Source organism: Marmota flaviventris, chromosome X (assembly GCF_047511675.1).
Source record: "Marmota flaviventris isolate mMarFla1 chromosome X, mMarFla1.hap1, whole genome shotgun sequence".
Classification (NCBI taxonomy): domain Eukaryota; kingdom Metazoa; phylum Chordata; class Mammalia; order Rodentia; family Sciuridae; genus Marmota; species Marmota flaviventris.
The window spans coordinates 11,615,943-11,643,554 of NC_092518.1; the positions used below are offsets into that span (position 1 = coordinate 11,615,943).

Sequence of the window (27,612 nt, forward strand, 5' to 3'; positions counted from 1 at the left end):
ATTATCTCTCTGTATCAGGAATTTGGGAGTGGCTTGGTTGGTTGGTTCTGGTCCAGGGTCTTAAGAAGCTACTGGGGATGTCGCTCAAGGCCCTGGGTTCCATGCTCAGCAGCACCAAAAAAAAAAAAACAAAAAAAACAAAAACAACAAGATGTCATCCAGGAATGCAGTCATGTGAAGGCTCACCTGGGGCTGGAGGATCCAATGCTAAGATGACTTGGCAGGAGGCCTCACTTCCTTGCTAAGTAGACCCCTTGTTAGGACTGAGTGGATTTCCTTACAGTATATCAGCTGACTTCGCCCAGAATAACCAGTATATGAGAGAAAAATACCAAGGGATAGCATATTAGAGTGCTTTAAATCCCCCTTTCTGGGACCATGTTGTGTAGTGTCTCTGGCCAGGTTCATTAAAGGCAAAAAAGTCAAGGGGAAAAAACCAAGGAATAATGGAGTCTCAGATAAAGGCTGACCTTGGCCTGATCCATATAGGGAGTAATCTGGTATATAAATTACATCACAGAATTATCCTTCTTTGAGATAGAGGACTGCCCTTTTATATCCTTCTACATACACATCAGTTATTGTCCGTGGCCTGCTGGGGGAAGGGTTGGGAGGTAGGCTTCCATCAGTTGACAATTTTTCTCTAGAGAAAAGAGCAGCTGTGAGTCATTAGTAGCCAAACCTCAGAACAGCTGGGGGATGGATGTGTCAGCCAGGTAAAGGTGATCTGAGTGGGAGCACTATAGCACCTTTGACTGCTGGCTTCTTCCTGTTTAATTCTGAAGTATTTACCAAGGAACCTGACTGTAATTGAATAAAAATGAATGAACAGAAGTGCTTAGCTTCTCTGGGCCTGTATTCATTTCTGGGAAGCCAACTGAGCAGGCCATGTTGTTCCATCATCCATGGAAACAGGCAAAACCACAGGCCAGACAATTCTCTGCATCCTAAGCGGCAGTACCTTGTTCTACCATGTGACCTATCCAGGCCTTTTTTTTTTGGCAAAATTGGAATGAAAATAGCTTGTCATTTGCAGTTGGAAAGTACTAGAATTGATGTGTGAGAGTGTGTGTATCTGTATATCTCTATATCAATATCTGTATCTGTATCCCAGGTCCTTGCATATAATTTCAGAAAGGTACTTTTGTAAATGAAAAAAAAGTCAGATTGGGGCTGTGGCTCAGAGGTGGAGTGCTTGCCTAGCATGTGTGAGGCACTGGGTTTGAGCCTCACCAGCACATAAAAATAAATAAATAAAATAAAGCTTAAAAAAACTCAGACACATCTTACCATTGCTTCCTCATTCTTCCCAGCTCCTATCTGATTGTTGCTTGTGTTTTTAGAGATGTTTAAGGGAAAAGGTAGCATCAACAAAGACACTCTACACCTTTTCTGTGTTCAGAATTTTCATTTCTGTTGAGAACAAGGTCACTTTATCGCCTCCTTCATTATTTTCACAAGAAGGAGACTTCACTTACCTATGCGGGGAAGGGAGTTGTAGAACACACATTTCTCTGTCTGCCTGAGGAGAAGTGACCAATAGAAAGGCAGAGTGCCGGGGTCTGTCACTCCTCCTCTCTGCCTGCCTGGTGAGATATGTCACTACACACCTGTGGTCCCTGCAGGGGGCTGCATGCATAGACTTGGAGCCAGAACAGATACCTTCAAAGTAAGAGATTTGTGGGTGGAAGGAAGGAAGGGGCCTCAGGTTCAAGTTGCATTCTTTACCACAGTTCATTGGAATCTCTGTACTCAAGCAGTTATTGGGCCCTCACTCAGCTATTAATTAAGTTGATGTTTGAGTCACAGATCTTGGAGTATGACTCCATTTGTCACAACCCACAAGGAAAGTGAAGAGAGTGCTGCATTCTCTGTACTCCTGACAATGAAAGATCCTGGGGAAGCTTTGGTTGGGTGTTTCCCAGGCACTTCAAACTCTCTATGACTCAAAGTGGGCTCCCCTTACTGCTGCTTGTCCTGTGCTTCCTGTCTTGGGAATCCGCCTCAGTATTCTTGTGGTGACCCAGGCTGACATCATGAGTCTCAGAGCATATAAGCCCTTTGTGAATTTTTGGAGCCTCCATTTTTACCATCTCCAAACATTGCTCCTGTAACTGGCTGTGTCCTGCGTGCCACTAAGGCCTCAGCTGACTCTTTGCTGCCTGAGTCTTTTTTATTTGGGGTGGGGGGTGGTATTGGGAATTGAACTCAGGGTTACTCAACCACTGAGCCCCATCCCCAGCCCTATTTTGTATTTTATTAGAGATAGGGTCTCACTGAGAGTTGCTTAGGACCTCGCTTTTGCTGAGACTGCTTTGAAATCACCATCCTCCTGCCTCAGCCTCCCAAACTGATAGCATGACAGGCGTGCGGCACCGTGCCCAGCTGCTGCCTTAATCTTTGCTGCTGTACATGGCTGTGTGCTTCTGTAGTCCCCACACTGCTTCCCACCATAGTTTCCTAAAGCATGATTGCTTGGCCATTTCTTCGTCTCTCCCCTAGACATACACTCATACACTGCTGGTGGGGCTGCAAATTGATGCAGCCAATGTGGAAAGCAGTATGGAGATTTCTTGGAAAACTGAGAATGGAACTACCATTTAACCCAGCTATCCCTCTCCAGACTGCTTATAAGCAGGGTCTGTACGTTGTTCATCTTGGATAACAGCACAGGGCCCACCTGCAGTAGCAAAAATAAACATTGCCTTGAATGAATAACTCTTTGGCTTAAGGGTGCCTGAGGCTACATAGCATTGTGGTTATAAGCCTAACTTTGGAACTCAAGGCCTGGATTTAGATCTTGCTATTTGTGTGATCTTAGGTGAGTTCCTTAACTTCATGATCTTCAATTTCTTCACCAAAAGTTTGGGAATAATGATACTTCCTAGGGCTATGGTGAGGGAATGCAGTAAATAATCATGCAAAGCACTTTGAGCAATGTGTGACATATAGCTCATATTCAGTGTGTCATAGTATCTGATAATAGTTACAGCAAAAATAATAAAACAGTTATCATTGAAGGAAGGGAGAAGGCTGTAAAAAAGTACTTGGAACTAGAAATCAGGTATGTTGAATGCCTGCATAATGGGTTTAGAAGAGATGGAGTGTTTGGGATAAAAGATAGAAGCAGATGGGATTACTGTAAGGAAGAATGAATAGGGAGAGAAAAATGGGACAGGGGAACTGAAGACAGAAAGTTGAGAAACCCTATATTTGAAGGATAAGAAAAGACAGAAAAAAATGATTACAAGTAGGAGATTGCAGCTTCTCAGATGCCAAGGACAGGAGTTTGAAAAAAAAAAAAAAGCAGTCAAGGGTGCCATGTTGGGTGGAAGGGGAATGAGAAGATTAGAAAATAATCTACTAAATGAGAGAATGTTAGTTCCCTGGGAACCAACCCTTTCAGTAGAGTCAGAGGAAGAAACCTTGCTCTCTGAGTGGTTAGAGAAGGCTGGATTAGAGCACATCAAGGCAGTTGGTTGTGCTGTAGCATGTATGAATTAATTTGTGGGTAAATGGAGGACTGTCAGTGAAATGTGGAAGTCATTTATTTTGCAAGTGGGTTTTTTTTCCTCAGCATGTTAACATTTTGCACCATTGGCTGAAAGCAAAGTACTCTAACATAGCTGAAGGAAGCAAGTCTCTGGGAAATAGGGGGCCACACGTGACACCCAGTTACCCTGTGTTCTGGCATTCTTTGCCAATCTTTGTACATTTTAGTCATTGATTCTATACCACTTAGCAGCCTCAACAATCTGATGAGTCCTTCTACCACAAGCCTCCTTCTTTTTTAAATGTAAAGAGCCAAATTTACTAGAGTGTTTCTTTATTAGGTATTTAACATTTTTTAAAAAATTGCAGTGTGTTTTAAATGATAATGATTGTTTTTCTTAGCACTCCAGTTAAGATCTTAAGGTCTTTCCCCCCATAGACCCCATTATTTTTAGAATTTGATTTTGTAAAGTGTTAGTTTTTAAGCAATATGTATGTCAGTTGTAGTAGAAACTCCCATGATTCTTTTTCCTAAGGTTGAATAATATGAGGAGGAGAGGTAGAAGGGAATAGCAAGGTCTGTGAGGAGTTTCCCCCGAGGCTGACCAGACTCAACCATGCTTGGCTGCAACTTGGTCAAAATTAGTTTTCCCTGAGTGACCATTTTCCTGAATACTCTGTTATATATTTAGGTGTTATGTATTTTTGGTTAAGATCAAATGTAGTATACATTTAGGTGGTTGTATCTTTGCATTTATATCATCACTGTGATCTCTTGCTACAGTCTGAACAAGTATCCGAGACTGAGGTACTCCCGCAGATGAACAGAGCCCCTTCCCAGGCTGCAGAAGGTAGTCCAGCAAAGAAGGTAAGGGCAGCATGAGGATGCCATTGTGGTGGCATTCTGAGGACCTCTCCTGGGCTCCTTGCCTCTGTTATCAGATCTACTGCTTTAAAGTTTCCATGTTCTGAAAGGAATGGGAACAATCCGCTTTTTGGAAAATGTGTGTTCTTTGTGAAGATAAGGATCTTGAAACTTTCTGAACTTGACCCTTGATATTATTGAGAGTTCATACTCCCCTCCTCAACTTCCCAGCTAAAGATGGTGGCCTTGCTTTTGGCAAATCAAATGATGTGGGGAGGAATATATGCATTTAGTGAAACCCCACACACCTGCTAAGCCTAAATGAACATTTTTTGGGGGTGGAATACTCTCCCCTTCTTGGCCTTTGTACAATGATTTCGTCTTGCATTCCACTATCTTTACTTCCGCCCAGCCACGCCATTGAGTTCCCTTTCATTTGCTCAGTTAGTACCATCTACTTATCATGCTTGTTCCCTACTTTTCTTCTTATCCTCTTCTTGTTATTCCCCATTTTCTTCCAGGCCCTTCTCCCAGTAAAGAGAATGGGCCTTGGGCTTGGGAGCACAGATGATGCAGGGTCCTCCAAGGAAGCAGACCAGCTGTCTCCTTCCAGAACACAGTGTAGCTTCTTTGTTTGACTTTTTGTGGACATCAGGAGGAAGAAAATTATAAGCACATGACTAAGACCTTTACAAACTTCAAAATTTTTGTTACAAAAGGTGCCAAAGTAAGACAGAGCCAATTTTGTCTTCAGTTGGAAAAAAAACAAAACAAAACTATGTTAGATGCACAGGGTCTACGTGAGTTTAATTCACAAAAAGTAATAGATCGCTTACAAGGGAAGGCCAGTAGAATCTGATTCGTGTGTTCTTCCAGATGACAAAAAGAGGCAATAGACTGTAAGCATTTAAAAGAAAAAGAGACAAAGGAAGGCAGGCAGGAAGGCTGGCTACCTGCTGGAATCTGATGCCTGTATCTTTCACGTTCTTGCCTAGCTAGGAGTCAGCCACTTATCCTTGGGTATGAAGTTTGAATAGAGCAATCTTCTGATCTTGGGGACAAAGCTAGCATGATGGTGGTGGTGGGGGGATTTGTTTTTCACTTTGTAGTTTTTCGTTTTGTTTTTAATCCACAGGATATATCATATTCTCAGGCTCCATCAAAGCCCATTCGTAGGAAATTCAGACCTGAAAATCAATCTACGGAAAACCAAGAGCCTTCTACTGCTGCAGGTGGGCCAACTTCTGTAGCAACTGTGAAACCCCATCCAACGGTCCAAAAGTAAGTAGAACTGATGAGAACAAGATGAGACTCTCTTTTATGTGTGTGTGAGTGTAAACTCACATCCGTGGAATAGTCTTATGATTGTCTTATTCACCTCTATGATAGGATTGAGGTCTCCCAGTCACATAGAAGGCTTTTAAACTATAGAATTTTAACCTGACCCTATAGAATTTAAGGGGCAACTGAGTCCTAGGCTGTGGTGGTTTGGTTGGGTTTCCTGCCCTTTGTCTCTTCTTGCCTTCCTACTGTTCTTTATTGTGCTGACGTAGATTTTCCTAGGAAGAAGACAGTACTATGGGCAGTTTTCCCACTTTTCCTGTCTTATCTCATTCTTTCCAGGCATATGGCTAGCTCCATGACCACACATCTTTCAATAGAAGTGGTACGTGGTTTTTAAAAATCCCCATAAAGAGTTCTTGTCATCAGTCATCTCAGCTCTGAATGGGCACAGTTAGAACATCTATAATATTTATCTCACCAGCTGAAACTGATATTGGAGAGAGCATGGGGACATTTGTGGACATGGCCAGAGACTTGAGACAACAAAATTATGGACAAATCATTTGGCTTTGGGAAGAGCCTTCACTTGCCTCATTTTTTTATTGTAGCATTCTGTGAGGTGTCAAGGGCAGAAACCTGCTGCTCTCACTTAACTTTATATGAGCCTGACTGGGCATGAATGTATGGGCTCAATATCTATCATGACACTTCTGTAAAGACCTTTTAGGTCTCTGGGGCTTATGTGGATTTTCTTCTACTTATACTGTCGTGGAAAGAAAAACAGCAAGTTTTGTGGGTGGTATCAGCAACTGGCCTTTGTAGCTGAAACACAGTTCTGAATTTCTGCATTCCTCTTCTTCAGATGATCTCCCCACCCTGCAAAGGGAAAATTCCCTGGTAGTATCAATCCATAAAAGAGATATTTTTTTCTGGTTTTCTTTTTTTTTCAATTTCAGTTTTATTGAAATGAAATTGACATACAGTTCATTTTTTAAATCTACAATCCATTAGCTTTTAGTATATGCACAAAGCCCTGCAGCTATCACTACCATCTAATTTTAGAACATCCTTATCATCCCCCAAAGAATCTCTGTTCCCCGTTTCCCTTCTGTGCCCAGTGCCTGGCAACAACTAATCTACTTTGTATCTATTTTGCTTATTTGCCCATTTCATATAAATGGAATCATGCAACGCGTGATTCTTTGTGTCTGACTCTTTTTATATTGTTTTCAGGGTTCATTCATGTTGTAGCATGAATCAGAACTTCATTTCTTATTGCCAAATAATAATCCATTGTATGGAGATACCACACTTTATTCAGCCTTTTATCAACTGATGGACTTTTATATTTCTACTTATTGGCTGTTAGAAATAATGCTGCTATACTATTTGTGTACTTGGTTTCTGTGTGAGACCTATGTTTTCACTTTTCTTGAGTGCATACCTAAGCATGGAATTCCTGGGCTATGTGATCATTCTACATTTATCATTATCAAAATGTTTTTCACACTAATTGTAACATTTTACATTCTCATGAATGTGTGAGGATTCCAGTTTGTCTACTTCTTCATCAGCATTTTTCTGTTTTATTATTATTATTATAGCCATCATAGTGTGAAGTGGTGTCTCATTGTGGATTTGATTTGTGTTTCTTTAATGACTAATGAGGTTGAGAATCCTTTCATGTGCTTATTGGACATTTGTATATATTATTTGAATAAATATCTATTCACAGCTTTTGTCTTTTGTGTGTGTGTGTGTGTGTGTGTGTGTGTGTGTGGTATTGGGGATTAGACCCAGGGGTGCTCTGTCACTGAGATACATTTCCAGGCCTTTTTTTATTTTTATTTTGAGGTAGACTCTCACTAAGTTGTCCAGGCTGACCTCAAGTTTGTGATCCTCCTGCCTCTACCTCCTGAGTCACTGGGATTACAGGCATGCACCACTGTGCCTGGCCTTTGCCCACTTTTAATTAAGTTTTTAATCTTTCTCTCCCCACTTTTTTTTTGGTACAGGGGATTGAACCCAGGGGCATTTAACCACTCAGACATATCCCCAGCCCTTTTTATTTTTTATTTTGAGGCAGAGTTTTGCAAAATTGCCTAGGGCCTCACTAAATTGCTGAAGCTGGCCTTGAACTTATGGTCTATTTGACTCAGCCTCTGGGATTACAGGCTTGCACCACTGCGCCCAGCTAATCTTTTTCTATTTTGAGTTATGAGTTCTTTATATATTTTGGATACAACCCCCTTGTCAGTTATATTATTTGCAGATATTTTCTCACATTCTGTGACTTGTCTTTTCACTTTCTTGATGGCTCTGCTTATAGAACAAAAGTTTTTAATTTTGATGTAATCCAGTTTATTTTCTCTTCTGTCTCTTATATTTTTGGTTTCATATCTAAGAAACCATTGCCAACTCCAAGTTCATGAACATTGGCTCCTATGTTTGCTTCTAAAAGTTTTAAGTTTTACACTGATGCTTGTATTCTGTTTTGAATTCATTTTGGGTGTGGTATGAGGATGGGATCCAACTTTATTCTTTTTGCCTGTGGATATCCAGTAGTCCTAGCACCATTTATTTAAAGGAGATATTTCATTTTATCTGCCTGTTTAATGAGTGTCCCTCAGCATGATAGCCTCTTGCTAGGTGAGGTGATTATATGATATCTAGTTGAGAGAGGCTAGGAGGCACTAGCACATTTCATAGTATAAACAGCAGGGATTTAGGAAGCTTAGGCTCTGAGGTCAGGGAATTTTATATAATGTCTTATTTTAGTTCCTAGACTAGTTTATTTTAGAGTGATAAGAAGTGACTTAATATTCACAATTAAAAAATATTTTTAGTTATAGATGGATACAATACCTTTTATTTGTTTATTTATATGTGGTGCTGAGGATCGAACCCAGGGCCTCACACGTGCGAGGCAAGTGCTCTACCACTGAGCCACAATCCCAGTCCCTCATAATTGTTTTTTTGTACTGGGATTGAACCTAGGGGCGCTTAACCGCTGAGCCACATCCCCAGCCCTTTTTATTTTGAGAATGGGTCTATCTGAGTTGCTTAGAACCTCTCTAAATTCTTGAGACTGGCTTTGAACTTGTGATCCTCCTGTCTCAGCCTCCTGAGGCACTGGGATTATAGGCATGTGCCACCGCACCCAGCTCAATATTCATGATTTTTTAAGCCCTGAGGAAAGAGCAGATATATGATGGTCAGTTTATAGTCCTTTCTCAACCAGAGTTTTGGAGAGAATTAAGCCTTGATGCCCTTAGACATTCATTGTGTGTAGTAAGTTAACCTCTCTCTCATGCATCTAGAGTGGTAGTTGCTATGTATTGTCTTTGGAAAAATTGAGAAAAGACTCACAAATAATTTTCTTCAGGGCTTACTGCTATAATAGAACACTGATTGAGAATGCCAAAAAAAGTAAATCAGCTGCAAAGTGGTCATCAGCATTTTGAGAAATTAACATCAGAACTGAACCACTAGGATTAGACAGAGGGGAGTGAAGAGAGGGGAGGGGGGTATGGGGGCAGGAAGGATAATAGAATGAATTGGACTTTATTATTCTATGTGCATATATGATTACACAACTAGCATGATTCTACATCATGTACAACCAGAAGAGTTGGCACATCATACATAAATACATCTATTTATGTATGATGTGTCAAAATGCATTCTACTGTCATGTATATCTAATTAGAACCAATTTAAAAAACTGAACCAAATTTAGTTTTAAGTATTACCATTGTCTATTCCATTTAGTGCAAAGGAACTAATAAAATTTTGTCTTCAAGTGAATTGCTGAGTCCAGGTTATAAATAATAAACTGATTTCAGACTGTATCTTCATTAATAAGGACAAAAGTAGATTTTTCTTAGAAACAATTTGGCTTGGTTGGTTTTAGCCTACATCTTATGTATCTGCTACAAGGGTGTGCTTTTGGAAAATAGAATTATTTGAGCAGTTTGGAGATAGAGGATATCCCATGTCTGTACCATGACTGAGCCTGCACCTGCCTTCATAGCCTCTGTTCTCTGTAACCCCAGGAGGTGTCCTGGACAACCCTGCGACATTCCTAGAAGCCAATGTGGTAGTGTTTGCTTGCCTGCATGATAATATTTTATGCATGAAGGGACATCTAGTTATCAGTGTGGTTGCAATTCTTTTTCCCTTCCCTCCTCATGCTTGGTGTTTATTGGGTTGTCTGTGAGATTTGCAATTGATATCCATGATAAAAATCTCCCATTTCCAAACAGATAAAGGCAATAAAAGTTTGGTTCTTAGAAACTGTAAGCAGAATTTCTTTAGGAGAAAGCAGGGTCCAGGATGAACATTAAGAAAAATTTTCTTATTCATATTCTTTTTTTAAAAATATTTTTTTAATTGTAGTTGGATACAATACCTTCATTTTATTATGTGGTGCTGAGGATAGAACCCAAGGCCTCACACATGCTAGATGAGTGCTCCACTGTTGAGCCACAACCCCAGCCCCCTTATTCATATTCTTTAAAATATCAGTTTGGATGCTTGAAGAGAAAAGAGATAATAGTGGCTCAAAGAACATGGAAGTTAATTGATCTTTCTTATGTAGAAGTCTGAGTTGGTGAGTGGTCCAGAATGGTAGAATAGCTCTGACCATGAATCCATGTACCTTTTGTTTTCCTGTTCTAGATTCCCTTGGGGATTTCCTTTATTCGTATGGTTGAAAGTAGTTCACCACCAACATGTTCACATTCTAGGCCATAGGAGGGGGGATAAAAAAGAAATTGAGAAAACCAGGCACACGTCACTTCTCTCTGAGCCATTGGCCCCAAATTTAGTTATATGGTCTCATTCACCTGCCATGGACACAGAAATTTAGCTTCTTGTTGGGTGACCATGTGTCCAGCTCAAACTGAAAGTGATATGTTACTTAAAACAAAAAGTCGTAAGAACAAGTTTTGAGAGATACTCTGGTACAAAATGGACAGTACCTCATGGTGCTGCAATTGTAAATCAACAGATAGCATGACATGAATGAAACTGGGAAAATTAAATATCTACTTAACTCTTACTCTCCCATTTTCTTCCTTTGAAACCAGGACAGTTATAGCCTAGCCTGGAACATTGAAGAAAAAGATAGAAAAACCTATACAGGGGCTGGGGATGTGGCTCAAGTGGTAGCGTGCTCACCTGGCAAGTGTGCAGCCTGGGTTCGATCCTCAGCACCACATACAAATAAAGATGTTGTGTCTGCCGAAAACTAAAAAATAAATATCAAAATTCTCTCTCTCTCTCTCTCTCTCTCTCTCTCTCTCTCAAAAAGAAAAGAAAAACCTATACAGGTAGACTCTAAAAGCATTTTTTGGGGGGTGTACTAGGGATTGAACCCGGGGTGCTTAACCATTGAGCCACATCCCCAGCCCCTTTTAGTTTTTATTTTGAGACAGGATCTTGCTAAGTTGCTGAGGCTGACCTTTAACTTTCGATCCTCCTGCCTCAGGCTCCCCAGTTGTTGGGATTATAGGCATGTACTACCATGCCCACTGTAGAAGCAATTTTTGAGAGGCAAATTATTGCCTTTGATGAACCTTGAGAGGTATTCTGGGCCTGATACTGGTCTGGTTTGGGCCTCATCCTCTCTTTGCATTATTTGGGACTCCTTTGGTAGCAAGTAATAAAAAGCAACTTGAGGTAGCAAAACCATATTCTTTTTAAGGATATAGGGGTAGTTTGTGGAAAACAGTCACAAAAATGGATTGGAAGAGAGGACTGCAAAACCTTTTGGGCTCATTCTGATTCTTCTTTATTCTCTTAGAATGTATTTGTCATTTTTTTTCTGCGAAGAATTCTACCACCTTCAGCTTCAGAGTAATTACTTTCTTGCTGTGCAAGGTGTAAGCTGAACTGAACTCTTAACTATAACCCACGTCCCTGTGAGAGAGAATCTGGTTAGCTCAGCATGGGCAAGCATCCATTCAAGTGTGAAAATGGCAGTGAGGGTTCAGGAAACAAACAGAACTGCCAGGAGTCCATCCCTGTAGAGGTGGGGGAAGAGGATAGAGAAGGGGTGACTTATAAGCTAGCATACATAGTGTGGTAATAGTTTAAAGGTGGAGGGGCATCCATTTCAGATCCACATCTTTTTAAAAACTTAGTATTTTGAAATGATTATAGGTTGACAGAAAGCTACAAAAATAGTACAAAGGTCTTGCTTCCCCCTTTTATTGCATTTTACCTAACTATCATACAGTATCAGAACAGGATAGTTCTGTCGGTTCCTCACATTTTATTATATATGTCGATTCTTATAACCACCACTGCAGTTAAGATACTGAAATCACTCTTTCCTCCTTTTTCCCACCATTTTTAACCCCTGGCAACCACGAATCAGTTTTCTGTTTCTATAATTTTGTCATTTTGAGAATGTTATATAAATGGAATCACATAGTATGTCACCTTTTGAGTTTGACCTATTTTACTCAGCATAATGCTCTTGACATACATTTAGGTGGATATATATACCAATCAATACTGTTAAGCAGTATTCTATGGCATGGATTTAGCCATTCATCTGTTGAGGAAAATTTTGGCTGTGTCTAGTTACTGGTTATTAGAAATAAAGCTGCTATAACCATCTGTGCATGGTTTATTCTAAATACACAAGTTTTCCTTTCTCTGGGATAAGTGTCCAGGACTGTGATTATTGGGTTGCAAGTTAAATGTATGTTTAGTTTGTAATAGCACTGCTAAGCTATTTTTCAGAATAGCCATACCATGTTACTTTCCCACCAGCAATGTATAAAGATTCAGTTTCTCTACATCCTTGCCAGCATTTGGTAATATTCCTTTTTAAACTTAGCTGTTCTAATAGGTGTATGGTGCTATCACATTGTGGTCTTAATTTGCATTTCCCTAAAAGTTAGTGATTGTTAAATATCTTTTCTTGCGTGTATTTGCCATCATATATCCTCTACAGTAACATGTCTCCACCTATCTCTTGCTCATTTTCTAATTTGTTTTTTTAACTGTTGAGTTTTGAGTGTTCTTTCTATATTCCAAATACATATCCATTGTTAGATATGTTGTTTTCATATATTTTTCTTTCACTCTAGCTTGTCTTTTCACTCTCTTAACAGGGTATTTCATAGAATAAAAGTTTTTTAAAACTTCGACCAAATCAAATTTATTGACTTCTTTTTCTTTTGTGGATTGTGCTTTTGGTGTCATACCTAAAAACTCTTCACCTTAGCACAAAGATTTATATTTTCTTCTAAATATTTCATAATTTTATACTTTGCATTCAATCCCATAATTTATTTTATTTATCTCCGTCTGTCTGTCTGTATATGGGTATTCACTTGCTTTAGAACCATTAATTGAAAAGCCTATTCTTTCTCCATGGACTTTTTTTGGCACCTCTATCAAAAATAATTTGGTTTTACATGTCCTATTTCTGGCTGCACTCTTTTGTTTCATTCAGTGTGTCTCTTTTCCATAAATACACAGGGCTTCATACATTTTAGGCACATGCTCTATTACTGAGCTACATCCCCAGCCTCTTGATGAGTATCTCCATTACATGATTACTTGATACTGTAAAGATATAATATGTTAAATTTCTCCCACTTTTATAACTATTTTTGAAATATTTAAAATTATTCCAGTGCTTTTAACTTTCCATATAAATATTTAAATACTTTTGTCTTGAACTACAAAAAATGTTACTGGGATTTTGATAAAAATTACCTTAAGCCTGTGTATCAATTTGGAGAGTATTAACATCCTTACTGTGTTGAGTCTTATAATCTATAAGCATATGTGTCTCCATTTGTTTAGATACCATTTGATTTCTTTCATCACTATTTTATATATATAGTTTTTAGCATGCAAGTTCTATACATGTTTTGTTATATTTATATGTAATCATCTCATTTGGAATCTTTGTAAATGATAGTCATTTTATAAATTCTGGTTCCCAAGTGTTCATTGTTAGAATATAGAAGTACTATTGAATTTCATATGCTAATCTTCTGTCTTGCAAACATACTTCTGTACTTGCTGAAATCACTTATTAGTTTCAGTCTTTTTTTGTGGATTCCTTGCAATTTTCTGCATAGAACATTATGTTTTCTGCAAATAAGGACTGTTTCATTTCTTTCTTTCTAATATATGTACCTTTTATTTCCTTTTTCTTTTCTTTTTTTCCTTTTCTGACTTACTATGCTGGTCAGGACTTCTAGAACCATGTTGAAAAATAGTGATGAGTGTAGACATCTTTGCTTTGTTCCCAATATTAGAGGGAAAGCAGTTTTTCATTAACTGTGGTGTCAGCTGTCATTTTGTTGTGAATATTTTTCATCAAATTGAGGAAGTTCACCTCTCTTTATCATTTTCTAAGAGTTTCTATCATGAATGGGTGTTGGGTTCTATCAAGTTCTTTTTTTGTGTCAATTGATATGGTCATTTTTCTTTTTATGGCTTAAGATGGAGGATTACAACACAATGTGTACATGTGTTGAAACAACACATGGTACCCCATAAATATGTACAATTTTTATATTTTCATTTATCAATTAAAATCAAATAGTGGGTTATATTGATTAATTTTTGAATATTGGATCATTCTTCCATTCCTGGAATGAACTTCCTTTGCTCCTGGTGTATACTTCTTTTTATATATTGCTGAATTATTTTTACTAATAAATTGTTAAAAGTTTTTTTGCATCTATATTCATCAGGATACTGTGCTTAATTTCCTTTTTGTGCTGTCTTTGTCTACTTTTGGTTTTAGTGATATTAACCTCATAAAATGAGCTGGGAAATGTTCACTTCTGTGGTTGAGATGGTGCAAAATTGGCACTCTTTCATTTTTAAGAATTTGGGGGCAGGCTTGGTGGTGCATGCCTGTAATCCCAGCAGCTCGGGAGACTGAGGCAGGAGGATGGTGAGTTCAAAGCCAGCCTCAGGAAAAGTGAGGCACTAAGCAACTCAGCAAGACCCTGTCTCTAAATAAAATACAAAAAAAGGGCTGGGAATGTGGCTCAGTGGTTGAATGCCCCTAAGTTCAATCCCCAGTTCAAAAAAAGAGTTTTCTTTTTTTTTCATAGTTCTCCAGTGAAACTGTCAGGGCTTAGAGATTTATTTTGGGGGGAGTTTTTAAAAAGTACATTTTTAAAATGAAATTTGAAAATTTCAGAAAATTTTCAAAAGCACTGTGGAATAATGGGTGAGTTCTGGTAATTACCGCTTTTGAAGCAGTTGATCTCCTTCATTTAAGTTTTCAAATTATACAAAAGAGGGGAAGGGAAGTATTATTATATTTACCCTTTTTATTGTTCATTCTTTGTTCCTCATGTTCTAAGATTCCTACATCAGTTTTTTGTTTTAGCAATTTCTTTTGGCCATTCTTTTCGGGTAGATCTACTGGCAGTATATTTACTTTCCTTCATCTAAAAATGTTTTGGTTTTCCTTTAATTCCTAAAATTTATTTTTACTGGATATAGAGTTCTAGGCTGATAGTTTTTTGCTTTTGAATTTGAAAAGTGTGTCATTTCCTTCTGGCCATCATGGTGTCTGGTTAAAAATCTGCTGTCATTTGAATTGTACTCTTATAGATAAGTTTATCATTTCTTGTTGCTTTCAAGAATTTTTTCTTTGTCTTATTTTTTTAAAGTTTAATTATAATTTAGGCTCTTTGGGTTTTTAGTTTCTTGAATTTATAGGCTTATGTCTTTTGCCAAATTTGAGAAATTTTCAACTATCATTTCTTCAGATGCTTTTTCATCTTTCTCTCTTCTCTCCTGGAAGTTCAATGAGGCAAATACTAGATCTTATTCTTTTATAGGTCCTTGAAGCTGTGTTCAGTTTTCTTTCCAGCCTAGTCTCTCTGTTCAGTTTGGGTAATTTGTGTCTTCAAATTCACTGATTTTTGTCCTCTCTATTCAGCAGTTGAGCCCATTAATTGAGGTTTTAATTTCAGATGTTATATTTTTCATTGATAACGTACCCCTCCATTCCCAATGGTGTAAATGGAAGTAAAATAGGGAAACTGGACTTCCATCCTCACCTGGAAAAAACAAGATGGCAATACTCTTCCTTCACTGGCATAGTGTCAGAGGAAACATTCATTGTGTTTTTCTTTTCTGATTGGTACCAAGATTGAACCCAGGGGCACTTTACTACTGAGTTGAATCTCTGCCCATTTTTAAATTTTGAGAAAAGATCTTGTTAAGTTGCTGCGAGTCTTGCTAAGTTGCTGAGGCTGGCTTTGAACTTGTAATCTTTCTGTCTCAGCCTCCCTAGTTGCTGGGATTACAGACATGTGCCACCATGCCTAGCTGTTTCTTCTTTATATCTTCTATTTCTTTTCTGAAATTTTCTATTTTTTATTTGTTTAGATATGCTTGTATTTGTCAATTGAAATATTTTTATAATGGCTAAGCTAAAATCTTAATTAGGTAATTTCACATCTGCATTATCTAGGTGTTGGCATCTGTTGTGTTTTCTCATCACATTATGATTTTCTGTTTCTCCATTTGATAAAGATTTTTTATTGTATCCTAGACATTTGGGGTATTATATAATGAAACTCTGAATCTTATTAAAATCTTCTATTTAATCGTGCTTTCCTACTTGACTTCCATTTACACCATGGAGGATGGAAGGGTCTATTGTTATTGCTGAATGGGAGTGGCACTTCAGGCTTCCCACTAGACCTCCACTGATACCACCCTGGCTGAGAAGGGGAGTGGTGTTTGGTTATTGCTCCTTATGTGGCCTCCACAGTGAGAAGAAGGTTCTTTACCACTAGAAAGGAGTGAAGGTCCTGACTTCCTACTTGACATCCTCGGATGCAACACCACCTTGGAGGGTGCCCAGAGGAGGAAGTCTAGCCATCCCACTTGGCCTTGGCTGATGAAGATGGGATTTGGGGGTTGTAATTTTTTTGTGGTGTTTGATTGTAGTAGAGTAGTTATTGTCTAGAAGTTCTCTATATTACTTGGCTACCCCTTTTCAGTTCTTTTGGCTAGAGAAAACAGAGTTTTTTGAGGGGGAGCCTTTTTGTCTGATCTCACTGGTATATATGTACTGCCAACTTCTACAGTATCCAGTCTGGGATATATGATGCAAAAGAAAACCCAGAGAATTCCCTACTGTGTGTTTCCTTGGGTATTGAGTTCTCTTTCTGGTTTACCTCTTTATTCTGTCTTTTAGAGTTATCTTATGTTTATTTTTATATATTGTCCAGAGAGTTCACTGTACTTAGCAGGAAGAATAGAGAGAAATGTGTCTACTGCATCTTCTCCTGGACCTAGAAATCTAATCTATAAATATATTTTTCTCATTCACTTGTGAAATTTAATAATGTTATGTAAGTAGAGAGTAGAATAATGGTTACCTCAACCTTCCTTACATTAAACTTAAAAAAATTTTATTGGTTCTTTTTAGTTATACATGACAGTAGACTCCATTTGATGTAATTATACAAGCATGGAATATATCTTTCTAATTAGGACCCCAGTACCTCTCCTTCCCCTTTCCTTTCCCCATCCCCTGTTCCCTTCTAATAGATTGTCTAATCTATATTTTTTTAAAAAGCAGATTTGAAGCTTCTTCCTGCCTCTCTATGGATGAAGAAAGTAATCTTTAATTCTGAACTTACTAGGGACATATTATGTCTTCTATGATAAACAGAGTGGCTAGCATACTCTATATCCTCACTAAATGTTAATTTTACCTATATACCTATATAGTAGTCACAGACCATTCTAGTTCAGTTGCTCCAACCTAGAGTCCTTCTTTCATTAATTACAAATGGTTGTTTTTCTAGGGAAATAGAAATCACCCTTTTGCTCTAAAAATTTTGTATTTTTTTGCTATAGGATAAAATGTTGTAGGTTATGCCTGTGATGACCATGTTGATGTATCTTCCTAACCATGGGCAGTTTTGAGAGGTAAAGATAGTAGTAAAATGACCTGTGACCAAAGAGTTTAACCAGAGACTTTAATGTGCAAAGTAGTACACACCTTTTCTCTGAATTTACTATTGAATTAACTCAGGGATATTAAAATATTCTAATTTTTTTTCTCAATTGCCACAGATCCATGCTGGTGCATGCACATGGACACCCCCACCCCCACTCCACTATCCATTAACAAAGAAATGATGGAAAGTTAGGCAGCTAAAGAAAATATTCTTCTATTATTTTCTTTCAAAATTGTCCAAAGAGGCCAACTGCAGGTCTTTTAAATGTCGTTAATCCTTACACAAAAGGACATTCCAATAAATAAGGTTTGTTAGAAGAAATGCCTATTAAAATATCCAGAATAAATGGAACACCAATGTTTGTAAAGGCCCAATTCACAGCTTTTATTCAAGTTATAAAATGGGAATTATTTCAGGTGTAAATAATTCATCCCGACAAATTTGTTTCATTTGGTGCCTGCCTGTGAATATGGGGTTTTATTTTTGGAGTCCTGTGATGTTAACCCTTGTTAGCGTGGCACCTCTCATAGATCAGAGTTCTGACCTGCGAGGGTCCAGACCTCTAAGCTCTTTTCACCAAAATGTTTGTACTTTTCTATAGGCAGTCTTCCAAACAGAAGAAGGCCATTCAAACTGCTATCCGTAAAAATAAGGAGGCAAATGCAGTGCTGGCTCGATTGAACAGTGAACTCCAACAGCAGCTTAAGGTAAGGAATGTTTCCAAGATTTGGATTACCAGGCTCTTCCCTGGCTTTTTAATTTTGCTTTGTGTTGACCACTGGCTGCCCATCCCTGTTGGTAAGAGTTGCCTCTGTTCTTTCGTGCTTGGAGGGACTAGCAAATTTTATAGGTAGGCTGCATATTATGTGTGTTAAAAGGAAAGATAAATCTACCAAAAGTCTCTTTGAAGCACTTGTTGTCCAAAGCTTCGGAGTTAGTGCTTAATTGTTAAAATCCTCTCTGAAAGGTGATGTGTTGACTTCTTTCAAAGGAAGTGACCTGGGTACACTATCAAAGAGCAACCCCTCTTCTGGTACCATGAAAATGGTTCCATCTCACCTCCTCAAGGACATCAATGCAATTCTTGTCATCATCTGTTTCTCTTTATTATTAATCTCCTCTGCGTTAGTTTCCTATAACAAAGTGTTACGAATTCAGTGGCTTAAAACTATAGAAATTTCCTCTCTTGCAGGTCTGGAGGCTAGAAACCTGAGTGTTGTCAGAGTCATGCTCTCTTTGAAGGCTCCAGGAGAGAATTCTTCCTTTCCTCTTCCTAGCTTCTGGTAGTTTCTTGCAGTCCTTGGCAGTCCTTGGCCTATAGACACAACACTCCCAATTTCTGCCTCTACTGTCACATGGAATTCTTCCTGGGTCTCTATGTGTCGTTGTCCAAATTCCTCTTCTTATTGTATCCTTCTTTTAAGGACACTGTTCTTTGGATTAGGGCCCATCATAATACAGTATGACCTCATTTTTAACTTGATTACATCTGCAAAGATCCTATTTGCAAATCAGGTCATATTTATAGGTACTGCAAACTCACATAGCCACTACTTGAATATATATTTTGGTGAGACAAGATTCTCTACTGGATCATTCCTTATTCACCCATAAATGTGCTCCAGTGTTGCCCATTGCCCTTGACTGATTACTGCCCCATTTCTCTGGTCGCCTTCACAGCAGAGTTTCTTAGAAATTGTTTCTATTCACTGTCTTCACTTCCTCACGAATGGTTTTCTCTCCCTTCTACTTTAGTATGGCTTTGTTTTGCTACATTCATAGCCCTCTTATGGCCAAACCCAATAGGCTTGCTTTCATATTATTTGAATTTTCAGAAGAATATACAGAACTAACCATTTCTTCCTCAGAAATCACTTTTCTAACCAGATTTTGAGATACCATACTTTCCTGGTTTTCCTTCTACTCCACTGGTGCTTTTTCCTTCCTCCTTTGTGGTCTCTGCCTTCTTTGATTTCTCTTTTACATGCACCCCCCTTGCTAAAATTTTTCGTTACAAAAATTTTCAAATGTGTAGGAAAGTTGAAAGAGTCCTATGATGCACACTCACATAGCCACTACTTTAGTTCTGCCACGTTTTATTATAGTCTATGTACACCTCCATTTATCTATCACTTCTCTCCATTAATTCATATTATTTTAACATATATTCAGATGAATTTCAGATGTATGAGTACTTCTAAATATTTTAGCTCACACATTGTTAGCTAGAGTTCAATATTTTTATAGGTTTTTCTTATGATATAAAATTTACATACAGTGAATGTACCAATCTGTACTGATCTGAGGTGTTACATTTATTGAATGTATATATTTTGGAACCCAAAATCTTGTCAAATGAGAGAACATTACCATCACTCCACGAAGCTTTCTCGTGTCCTTCTCTGTCAGTTCCTAGCCCAGCCACACACAGGCAACCTCTATTCTGAAATTTTTATACCATAGTTTTGCATGTTCTATAACTTTGTGTAAATGGTACCCTAAAACACACTTTGATGGAAAGCTTCTTTCCCTTGGTATTATATTTTTGAGATTTGTTTATTCTGTATGTATCAGTAATTCTTTCCTTTTTATTACTGAATAGTATTCCATTGAGTGAATATGACATAACTTGGTTGTCAGTTCTATTCATGGGCATTTTTAAACTGTTTCTAAGCTGGGAATGGTGGCACATGCCTGTAATCCCAGCAATTTGGGAGGCTGAGACAGGAGAATCACAAGTTTGAAGCCAGCCTTAGCAATTTAGCAAGGTCCTAAGCAACTTGGAAAGACCCTGTCTCAAAATAAAAAATAAAGGCCTGGGGATGTGACTTACTGGTAAGTACCCCTGGGTTCAATCCCCGGTACAAAACAAAACAAACAAACACACACACACACACACACACACACACACAGGAAAAAGTGCTGCAACTATTTTCAGTTAGGATAATTTTGAATGAAAACACATTTTAAAACAAGTTTTTGTGTGGAAGTATGTTATCATTTCTCATGGGTAAATTCCTAGGTTTAAGATTAGTTGCTAATATGGTAAGTGTATGTGTACTTAACTAGTTTTATTGGTAACTGCTAGGCCTTTTTACAATGTAGTTGTAGCATTTGACATTCCCATCACTACTGAATGAAAGTTCCAGTTGTTCCACATCTTTATTAGTATTTGGTGTTATTCTTTTTAATTTTAGCTAGTCTGTGTTATGTACTTTTATCATCATTTCCTTGATGACTAATTATGTGGATCACTTTCCTGTGTGATTACTTACGTTTTATATTTTTTAATATACTTTTTTTTAGATAAACACAATACCTTTATTTATTTTTATGTGGTGCTGAGGATCGAACCCAGTGCTTCACACATGCGAGGCAAGCGCTCCACCACTGAGCCACAACCCCAGTCCTACCTTTTGTATTTTATGAAGTATCTTTTGTTCAGTTGTTGAATTGAGTTTTGGGTCTTTTTTTGGTGTTGAGTTGTAGGTAGTAGCTTTTTACATATGTTGGTTACCTGTCATTTGTTAGATATAAATTTTGTGAATATTTTCTTCTAGTCTTTGTTTTGCTGATTTATTTTCTTATTTTCTTCAATCTTTTCATGAGCATAAGTTCTAAATTTTAATAAAGTGTAAATTTATCATTTTTAATAGTTATTACTTTCTTCCTATATTAAGATACTTTGTCTATCTCCAAATTATTAAGATATTCTTTTGTTTTCTTCTAACAGCTTTATTGTTTTACCATTTACATTTAGGATTTTGATCCATCTTGATTTATGTTTTGTATATGATGTGAGATAAGGGTCAAGGTTCAGTTTTTCCCATTTTAATGTTTACTCCAGCACTATTTGTTGAAAAGACCTTCCTTTCCTCTTTGGATTGCTTTAGTGCCATTGTCAAAAATCTAATGACCTTATATATGTAGGTTCATTTCTGAGTTCTTACTCTGCCTCATTCACTAATTTTTGGATCCTTATGCCAGTACCACACATTCTTGATTACTGTTGCCTTATACTAAGTGCTGAAACCAGGTGATTTTCTTTTATCAAACTGTTCCTTTTCAAGATTCCATTGGATATTGTAAGCCCATTGTTTCATATAGATTTTAGAATTGGTATATCAGTTTCTACAAAGTCAAAACTGATAGGATTATGATTGGATTTGCACTGATTCTCTACAACAGTTTAGGGAGACTTGACATCTAAACAATCTTGAGTTTGCTAATCTGTAAACAGAGTAATCTCCACAATTATTTAGGTCTTCTAAAATTCCTCTCAGATGTTCTCAGTTTTGAGTATATAAGTCTTATAGATTTCTTGTCAAGTTTATTCCCAAGATTTTATGACATGATTGCAAATTGAAATTTTTTTAAATTTTATTTTCTAGTTGAGTTTATGAAAGTCACAGAGTAGAAGACTTGCACCCCTCCAAATCAAGCCATGAACAATTGGTAATAGAAATTTTAAAAAGTATAATTGCATAATAGCTTGCCTCCTCCCCAAAGTGAAATACTTTGGTGCGAGTCTATCAAGGAATTGTATGCTAAAAACTACAAAATACTGCTCAAGGAAATATAAGAAGATCTAAATAAATGTAGAGACATATTTTGCTTGTGGATTTGGAAGATTCAACATAGTCAAGATTTCATTTTTCTCCCAAATGATCTTTAGATTCATTGCAATATCAATAAAGATCCCAGCAGGATTTTTTGTGAGAATACAGAAAGCTGACCCAAAAGCTGTAAGGGCCAAGGCACTGGAATTGCTAAAACAAATTTGTAAAAGAAGAACAAAATTAGAGGAATCACTTACCATCAAATTTCAGTTAGGAAAATGGTGTGGTGGAAGGATTGGAGCATAGATCAATAAAACAGGATAGGGTCCTGAAATAGACCACATGCCTACACTACAGCCTTTTGATCTCTGACAAACACGCAAAATAAACTCAAGGAGAAAGACTAGTCTTTCATCAAAATGTTTTGTAACAATTGGTTATTCATATGTAAACAATGAACCTTGATCTAAGCCTCAAACTCTATGCAAAGGTTAACTTAAAATGAGTCATAGATGTAAATGCTAAACATAAAGCTACAAAACTTTTAGAAGAAAACATAGGGAAAATGTCCTTATGACCTGAGGTTAGAAATGACATCAAAAGCATGATCTATTGGGCTGGGGATGTGGCTCAAGCGGTAGCACGCTCGCCTGGCATGCGCAGGGCGCTGGGTTTGATCCTCAGCACCACATAAAAATAAAATTAAAAGATGTTGTGTCCACTGAAAACTAAAAAATAAATATTAAAAAATTCTCTCTCTCTTTAAAAAAGCATGATCTATAAAAAAAAACAATAAATTTACCTTCATAAAAATTAAGAACTTCTCTACCAAAAACATTGTCAAGAATTAAGAGGCAAACTACAGACTGGGAGACAGGGTCTTGTCAAGTTGCTTAGAACCTTGCTGAATTACTGAGGCTGGCCTCAAACTTGTGATTTTCCTGCCTCAGCCTCCCAAGTTGCTGGGATTACAGCCATACCCAGTTTAGAAACAGTTTCAAAATGCCCATGAATAGAACTAACAACCAAGTTATGGCATATTCACTCAATATTCATACTCACTATTCAGTAATAAAAGGAAAGAAAATATTTACAAATCACATATTTGACAAACAACTTATATCCTGATTATGTAAAGAACTCTTTAGAGATCAGTGACATAAAAGGAGGAGATTGAGGGGGAGGGAAGAATGATACAGTGAAATTGACCAAACTATCCCATGTACATATATGAATATATCACAGTGAATTGTACATCTCCTTTTATTTAATAAAAGGAGTTCATTTTTTGTTCTTTGTTTAATTTTCATTATTATGATACATTTTTTTTTTGCAGTGCTGGGAATTGAACCCAGGACTTCACACATGCTAAGCAAGCACTCTACCACTGAGCTACATTTCTAGCCCTATTAGGATGTATTCTTGTAATGATAGTTTTGGAAATGCACAGCACATTGGGAACTTGTCAACTTTGTACTTTCAGTGACCTGGTTAGATTATATAGTTGGGGAACCTGCAAAGGCAGTTTCATGGGCTCCTTCTTGGTCTAGTGGGAGACTTCGAGAAAGGTCAATCTTTTGGTCTCCTGTGTGGGTGGAAAGACCTGGTTCATTGGAGTGGGAGGGCTGTGGATGTTAGCATCCAGGATATTTATTTACTCTTCAGCATCTTTTCTCCTCACCTGTGCCTATTTCTTGCTTGTCCAGATGTTCTGTTTTACCATTTTAGTTAATAAATCTTCAGTGCTCTTCTCTGGTGGCAGGAATGTCGTGGAATCTAATTGCTTCTGAAACAGACTTCTAGTCAACAATTATTTTAGCCAGTCCTCCTCCCCTTGTTCACTGCCACTTTCATAGGTATCTGGTGCTGCCAGTTGGAGTCCTTCAGGGACTCTTCTATGTAAAATCCGATTGGTTCTTATTTTTTCAATATGCTTAGCTTGTGTTTCAGCTCTCTTTACTTGATCCGTATGTGTAGTAAAGTTCTAGGTCTAATGAACAGATGTTTAAGAATCACCAAAGCAGAGCTCTAGTCATGGCCCCTCAGTCAGTACCTTGACCAAGCTAATTTACAAATGCAAATGGTCCTTGAACAAATGACCTATGTGTTTCCTTAATGAAGGGCTCCCCTATGCAGCTCAAATTTTAAACTATTAATCTTCTAGCCTTTCCCAGAAGGACCTGTGGCCATTTATTTACTAGAGTGGCTGTGTATTGTGGGAATGACTGGCTCTGAACTGGCACTAGTTTTAGGAGACCAACTGTTACTGTGACCCACCAATCAGAGCAGAGGCTTATGGAGGTCAAGTCATCAGTGAGGATTGGCTTAGGTCTATCTCATAGTGGGTTCAGGGCATTTACAAACCCACACTGTGGGTATTTCCTCAACCCTAGAATGTATACTTGGAATAGATGTACATAGCAGCTGGCAGAATTCCCACATCCCCTCATCTCACTCCATATTGGCTAAGTAATTTACCATTCGTTTCTTTGCCTGATCAGCTTATATATTTTATTACTACCATTTCTTCTTCTCTTTTGTTTTCCCTGTCTTATGACTCTATCACTTTAAAAAGTTCCTGTGTTGCTTTAGTGAAGTTCCAGGAAGGTGTAAGTATGGACCTAGCATAACGTTGTCTTCAACCTTTATCTGAAAATCTCTATTCTGTATTGCAAGATGATGTTATACTGTCCCATGACTCTGAAGATGATCCATAAGCTAGTGAAATATTAATGCTTACGTGTTAAGCCTGCTTCTCTTTCCTCTAAGCTCTAAATATGCATATAGAGTTTCTTACTCTGCTTTTTCTTTCTAGACATCTAATATACATCTGAGATAATTAATTTTTAGCCTCTCTTTGAAATGCCTATTCTTTTTTGTATTATTTTTAGTTGTAGATGGACAGATAATTTTATTTTGTTTATTTATTTTTATGTGGGGCCGAGGATCGAACCCAGGGCCCTGCACATGCTAGGTAACTGCTCTACCGCTGAGCCACAACCTCAGCCCTTGAAATGCTTGTTCTTATCCAATCTTCCTACAACCAGCTATCAACTGGATAAACACTTGTGCTCTGTGCTAATTACTAGTGTGTTAGCTCTTCTGAAACAACTCAGAATTGAGCCTTTATACAGAATTCTTTATCACCTTGACTAATTTGACTTAAGAATGCCTATGTGTGCTTCCTTTCTCTCTTCAAAAACATTTGTTTTAGGCCTGAAAGTTTGATTTCCCAAATAGAAGATTGCTAATTCTCTCTTCTGCCTATTACCAAGAAGTCACACAGTAAGCATGTTTTGTGCAGGATCCTGGATAAAACTTTGGTAGAGGGACAGCGAGCGTGCCTTTTCACCCCTCAGACCTGACTATGTTGCTGGATTAGAAGCCAGAGATTGCAGCTAGAAATTTAGCTCGGGTGGCTTACCTTTCAGTATTACAAATCTGCTTTTGCCTTCTGGTCTTTCCCAATTAGCCTTTTAATTTTTAATATCATTCTCTGCTACCCTGCTGATCCTACAAGGTAAGACTAAAGTGGGGTAATGGAAAAGGGTTCATGAGCTTCATATCATCATCTTCAGAAAGGAGTTGAGAGATTAGAAATTGTGAAGCCTCCCTTTGTATAATCATCAGTTTTAAATCGGGTCCCTTCCAACACTTAAGTATTTGTGGATCCAGTTGTAAGTTTCCTTTGAATATTTGATAAAGTAGAGATAAACCCAGGAAATGACCCATTTGCTTTTTGTTTTTCTTCTCCCTGTTTTGTACTACTCAGGAGGTTCACCAAGAACGAATTGCATTGGAAAACCAATTGGAACAACTTCGTCCAGTCACTGTGTTGTGACCTCCACGTTTCAAGTGACAGCGGGTGACCTTGTCTGCCAAGATCTTTCTTTTGAATGTTTGAGCCCAACTACTTGTCATAGATGTCTTAATGTGTCAAAAGGTGTGAGCAGCAGAATATAATCCATATGACCTTTTCTCTTGCACTTGTGTATTTTACTGTGGTGGAAAAAATTCTTCAACTGATTATCACACTTGAAATTGTAATTATTAGTGGAATTTATCTCCCATTCTTAAGTACATTGTCAAGATATTAGATGCTGCTCCTTACCAGAAATCAGTCTTTTAGCAAATAATTTAGAGCATTATTTATTTAAAGAATTTATGATTTGTATAAAACCTTATAACCAAGTACCTTCGGGATGCTTGTTTTATTTTTGTATGTATATCACATGCAGTAGGTTGGTTTCCTGAATAATTGGGATTCTAAGTGGATAGTCTTTGGCATGATGATAATAAAAACAAAAACTAAGATAAAACAAAAGCATCAGATTTAGACTGGCGCTATGCCCTCCACCACTATATGCCAAAATTGCTTGTCTAGTGCCATTTTGATGTTATATCTAGCTATAAATAATACATGACTATTGTTCTCTATTGAATGTCAAAGACTTATTGAGTCTTTACACCTCTGTGAAGTGGAGATTTTGGCAATGAGCTATTTAACTTGGCCAATCTGGGCCGTCAACTCACATAACTCAGTTCTTTCATGTAAATTCTGGGCAAGAGCAATCTACTTTAACTGCCTCGCCCTATCAAATTAAATATATAGTTGCCAAATCTCTACTTTTATCCTGCATGGGACAGCATATCTGTAAATGCATGAGTTTGGAAACCACCCATCAAGTATGAAAAGCCAGATTGATAAACCTTTGTTGTTTGAACCCAGGTATCCAGACCGGGGAGGAAAGGAAAAAGGTTACCAATAACCCAACAATCTCTGGTAGTTATTTTTGTCTTTATTTTAACCTGGATCATCAAAGTAGTGGACATGAAGAAGTAATGAAAGAAAGTAGTCCTCACACTGGCTATATAACTATTTGGTTCTTTGTAAAATATACCCTTGGAAAGTAATTGGTTTATATCCAGTTCAGAGGAGCTCACCCGACTCCAGGGTAGGTGGTATGTGTGAATAACAAGTTCAAATTGCAGGAGCCAGTATGCTACAGAAAGTTAGGTAGCTGCTGGTTCTCCTGAAAGACCAAGTTGAAAGTGGGGATTGACCAACCCCTTAGGTCACAGACCCTCACAGGGCTTGCCAATTTCACCATCACTTTGAGAGACTTCTATAACAAGACATAATGTCTCTTGTGCATTTTGCTAATTTACTCATTCTTTGAATAGTGGGATAGGGTGTTCCTGGGGTCCTATTTGAAATGGCTTTGGATAGGTTTGCAATATTGGGATTATTAAGCCATTGATTTCAACATAGCTGAGAGCTTTTAGCAAAAGTAGGCATTTATCTAATATTTCCTTGTTCCACTGGCAAGCTTTATCAGTAGCTTATCAGCAGAAGAGAAAGGCTCAAACAGATGATGTTTTTTCCAAAGAAAAACAAATTGTTGAATCTATTCCATGCATATTTAAGGATTTT

At 37.7% G+C, this 27,612-nt stretch overlaps 1 protein-coding gene across 1 annotated transcript in view; it reads left to right on the plus strand.

Annotated features, from left to right (window-relative positions):
- Reps2 (RALBP1 associated Eps domain containing 2) overlaps positions 1-26,155 on the plus strand; it is a 148,048-nt gene extending 121,893 nt beyond the window's left edge. The window contains exons 14-17 of the mRNA XM_071606892.1: positions 4,277-4,360; positions 5,493-5,638; positions 18,221-18,326; positions 25,951-26,155. Of these exons, the coding sequence (XP_071462993.1) occupies positions 4,277-4,360; positions 5,493-5,638; positions 18,221-18,326; positions 25,951-26,019 (405 nt within the window). The 3' untranslated portion in view covers positions 26,020-26,155. The remainder of the gene's footprint in view (positions 1-4,276; positions 4,361-5,492; positions 5,639-18,220; positions 18,327-25,950) is intronic.
- The last annotated feature ends 1,457 nt before the right edge of the window (positions 26,156-27,612 follow it).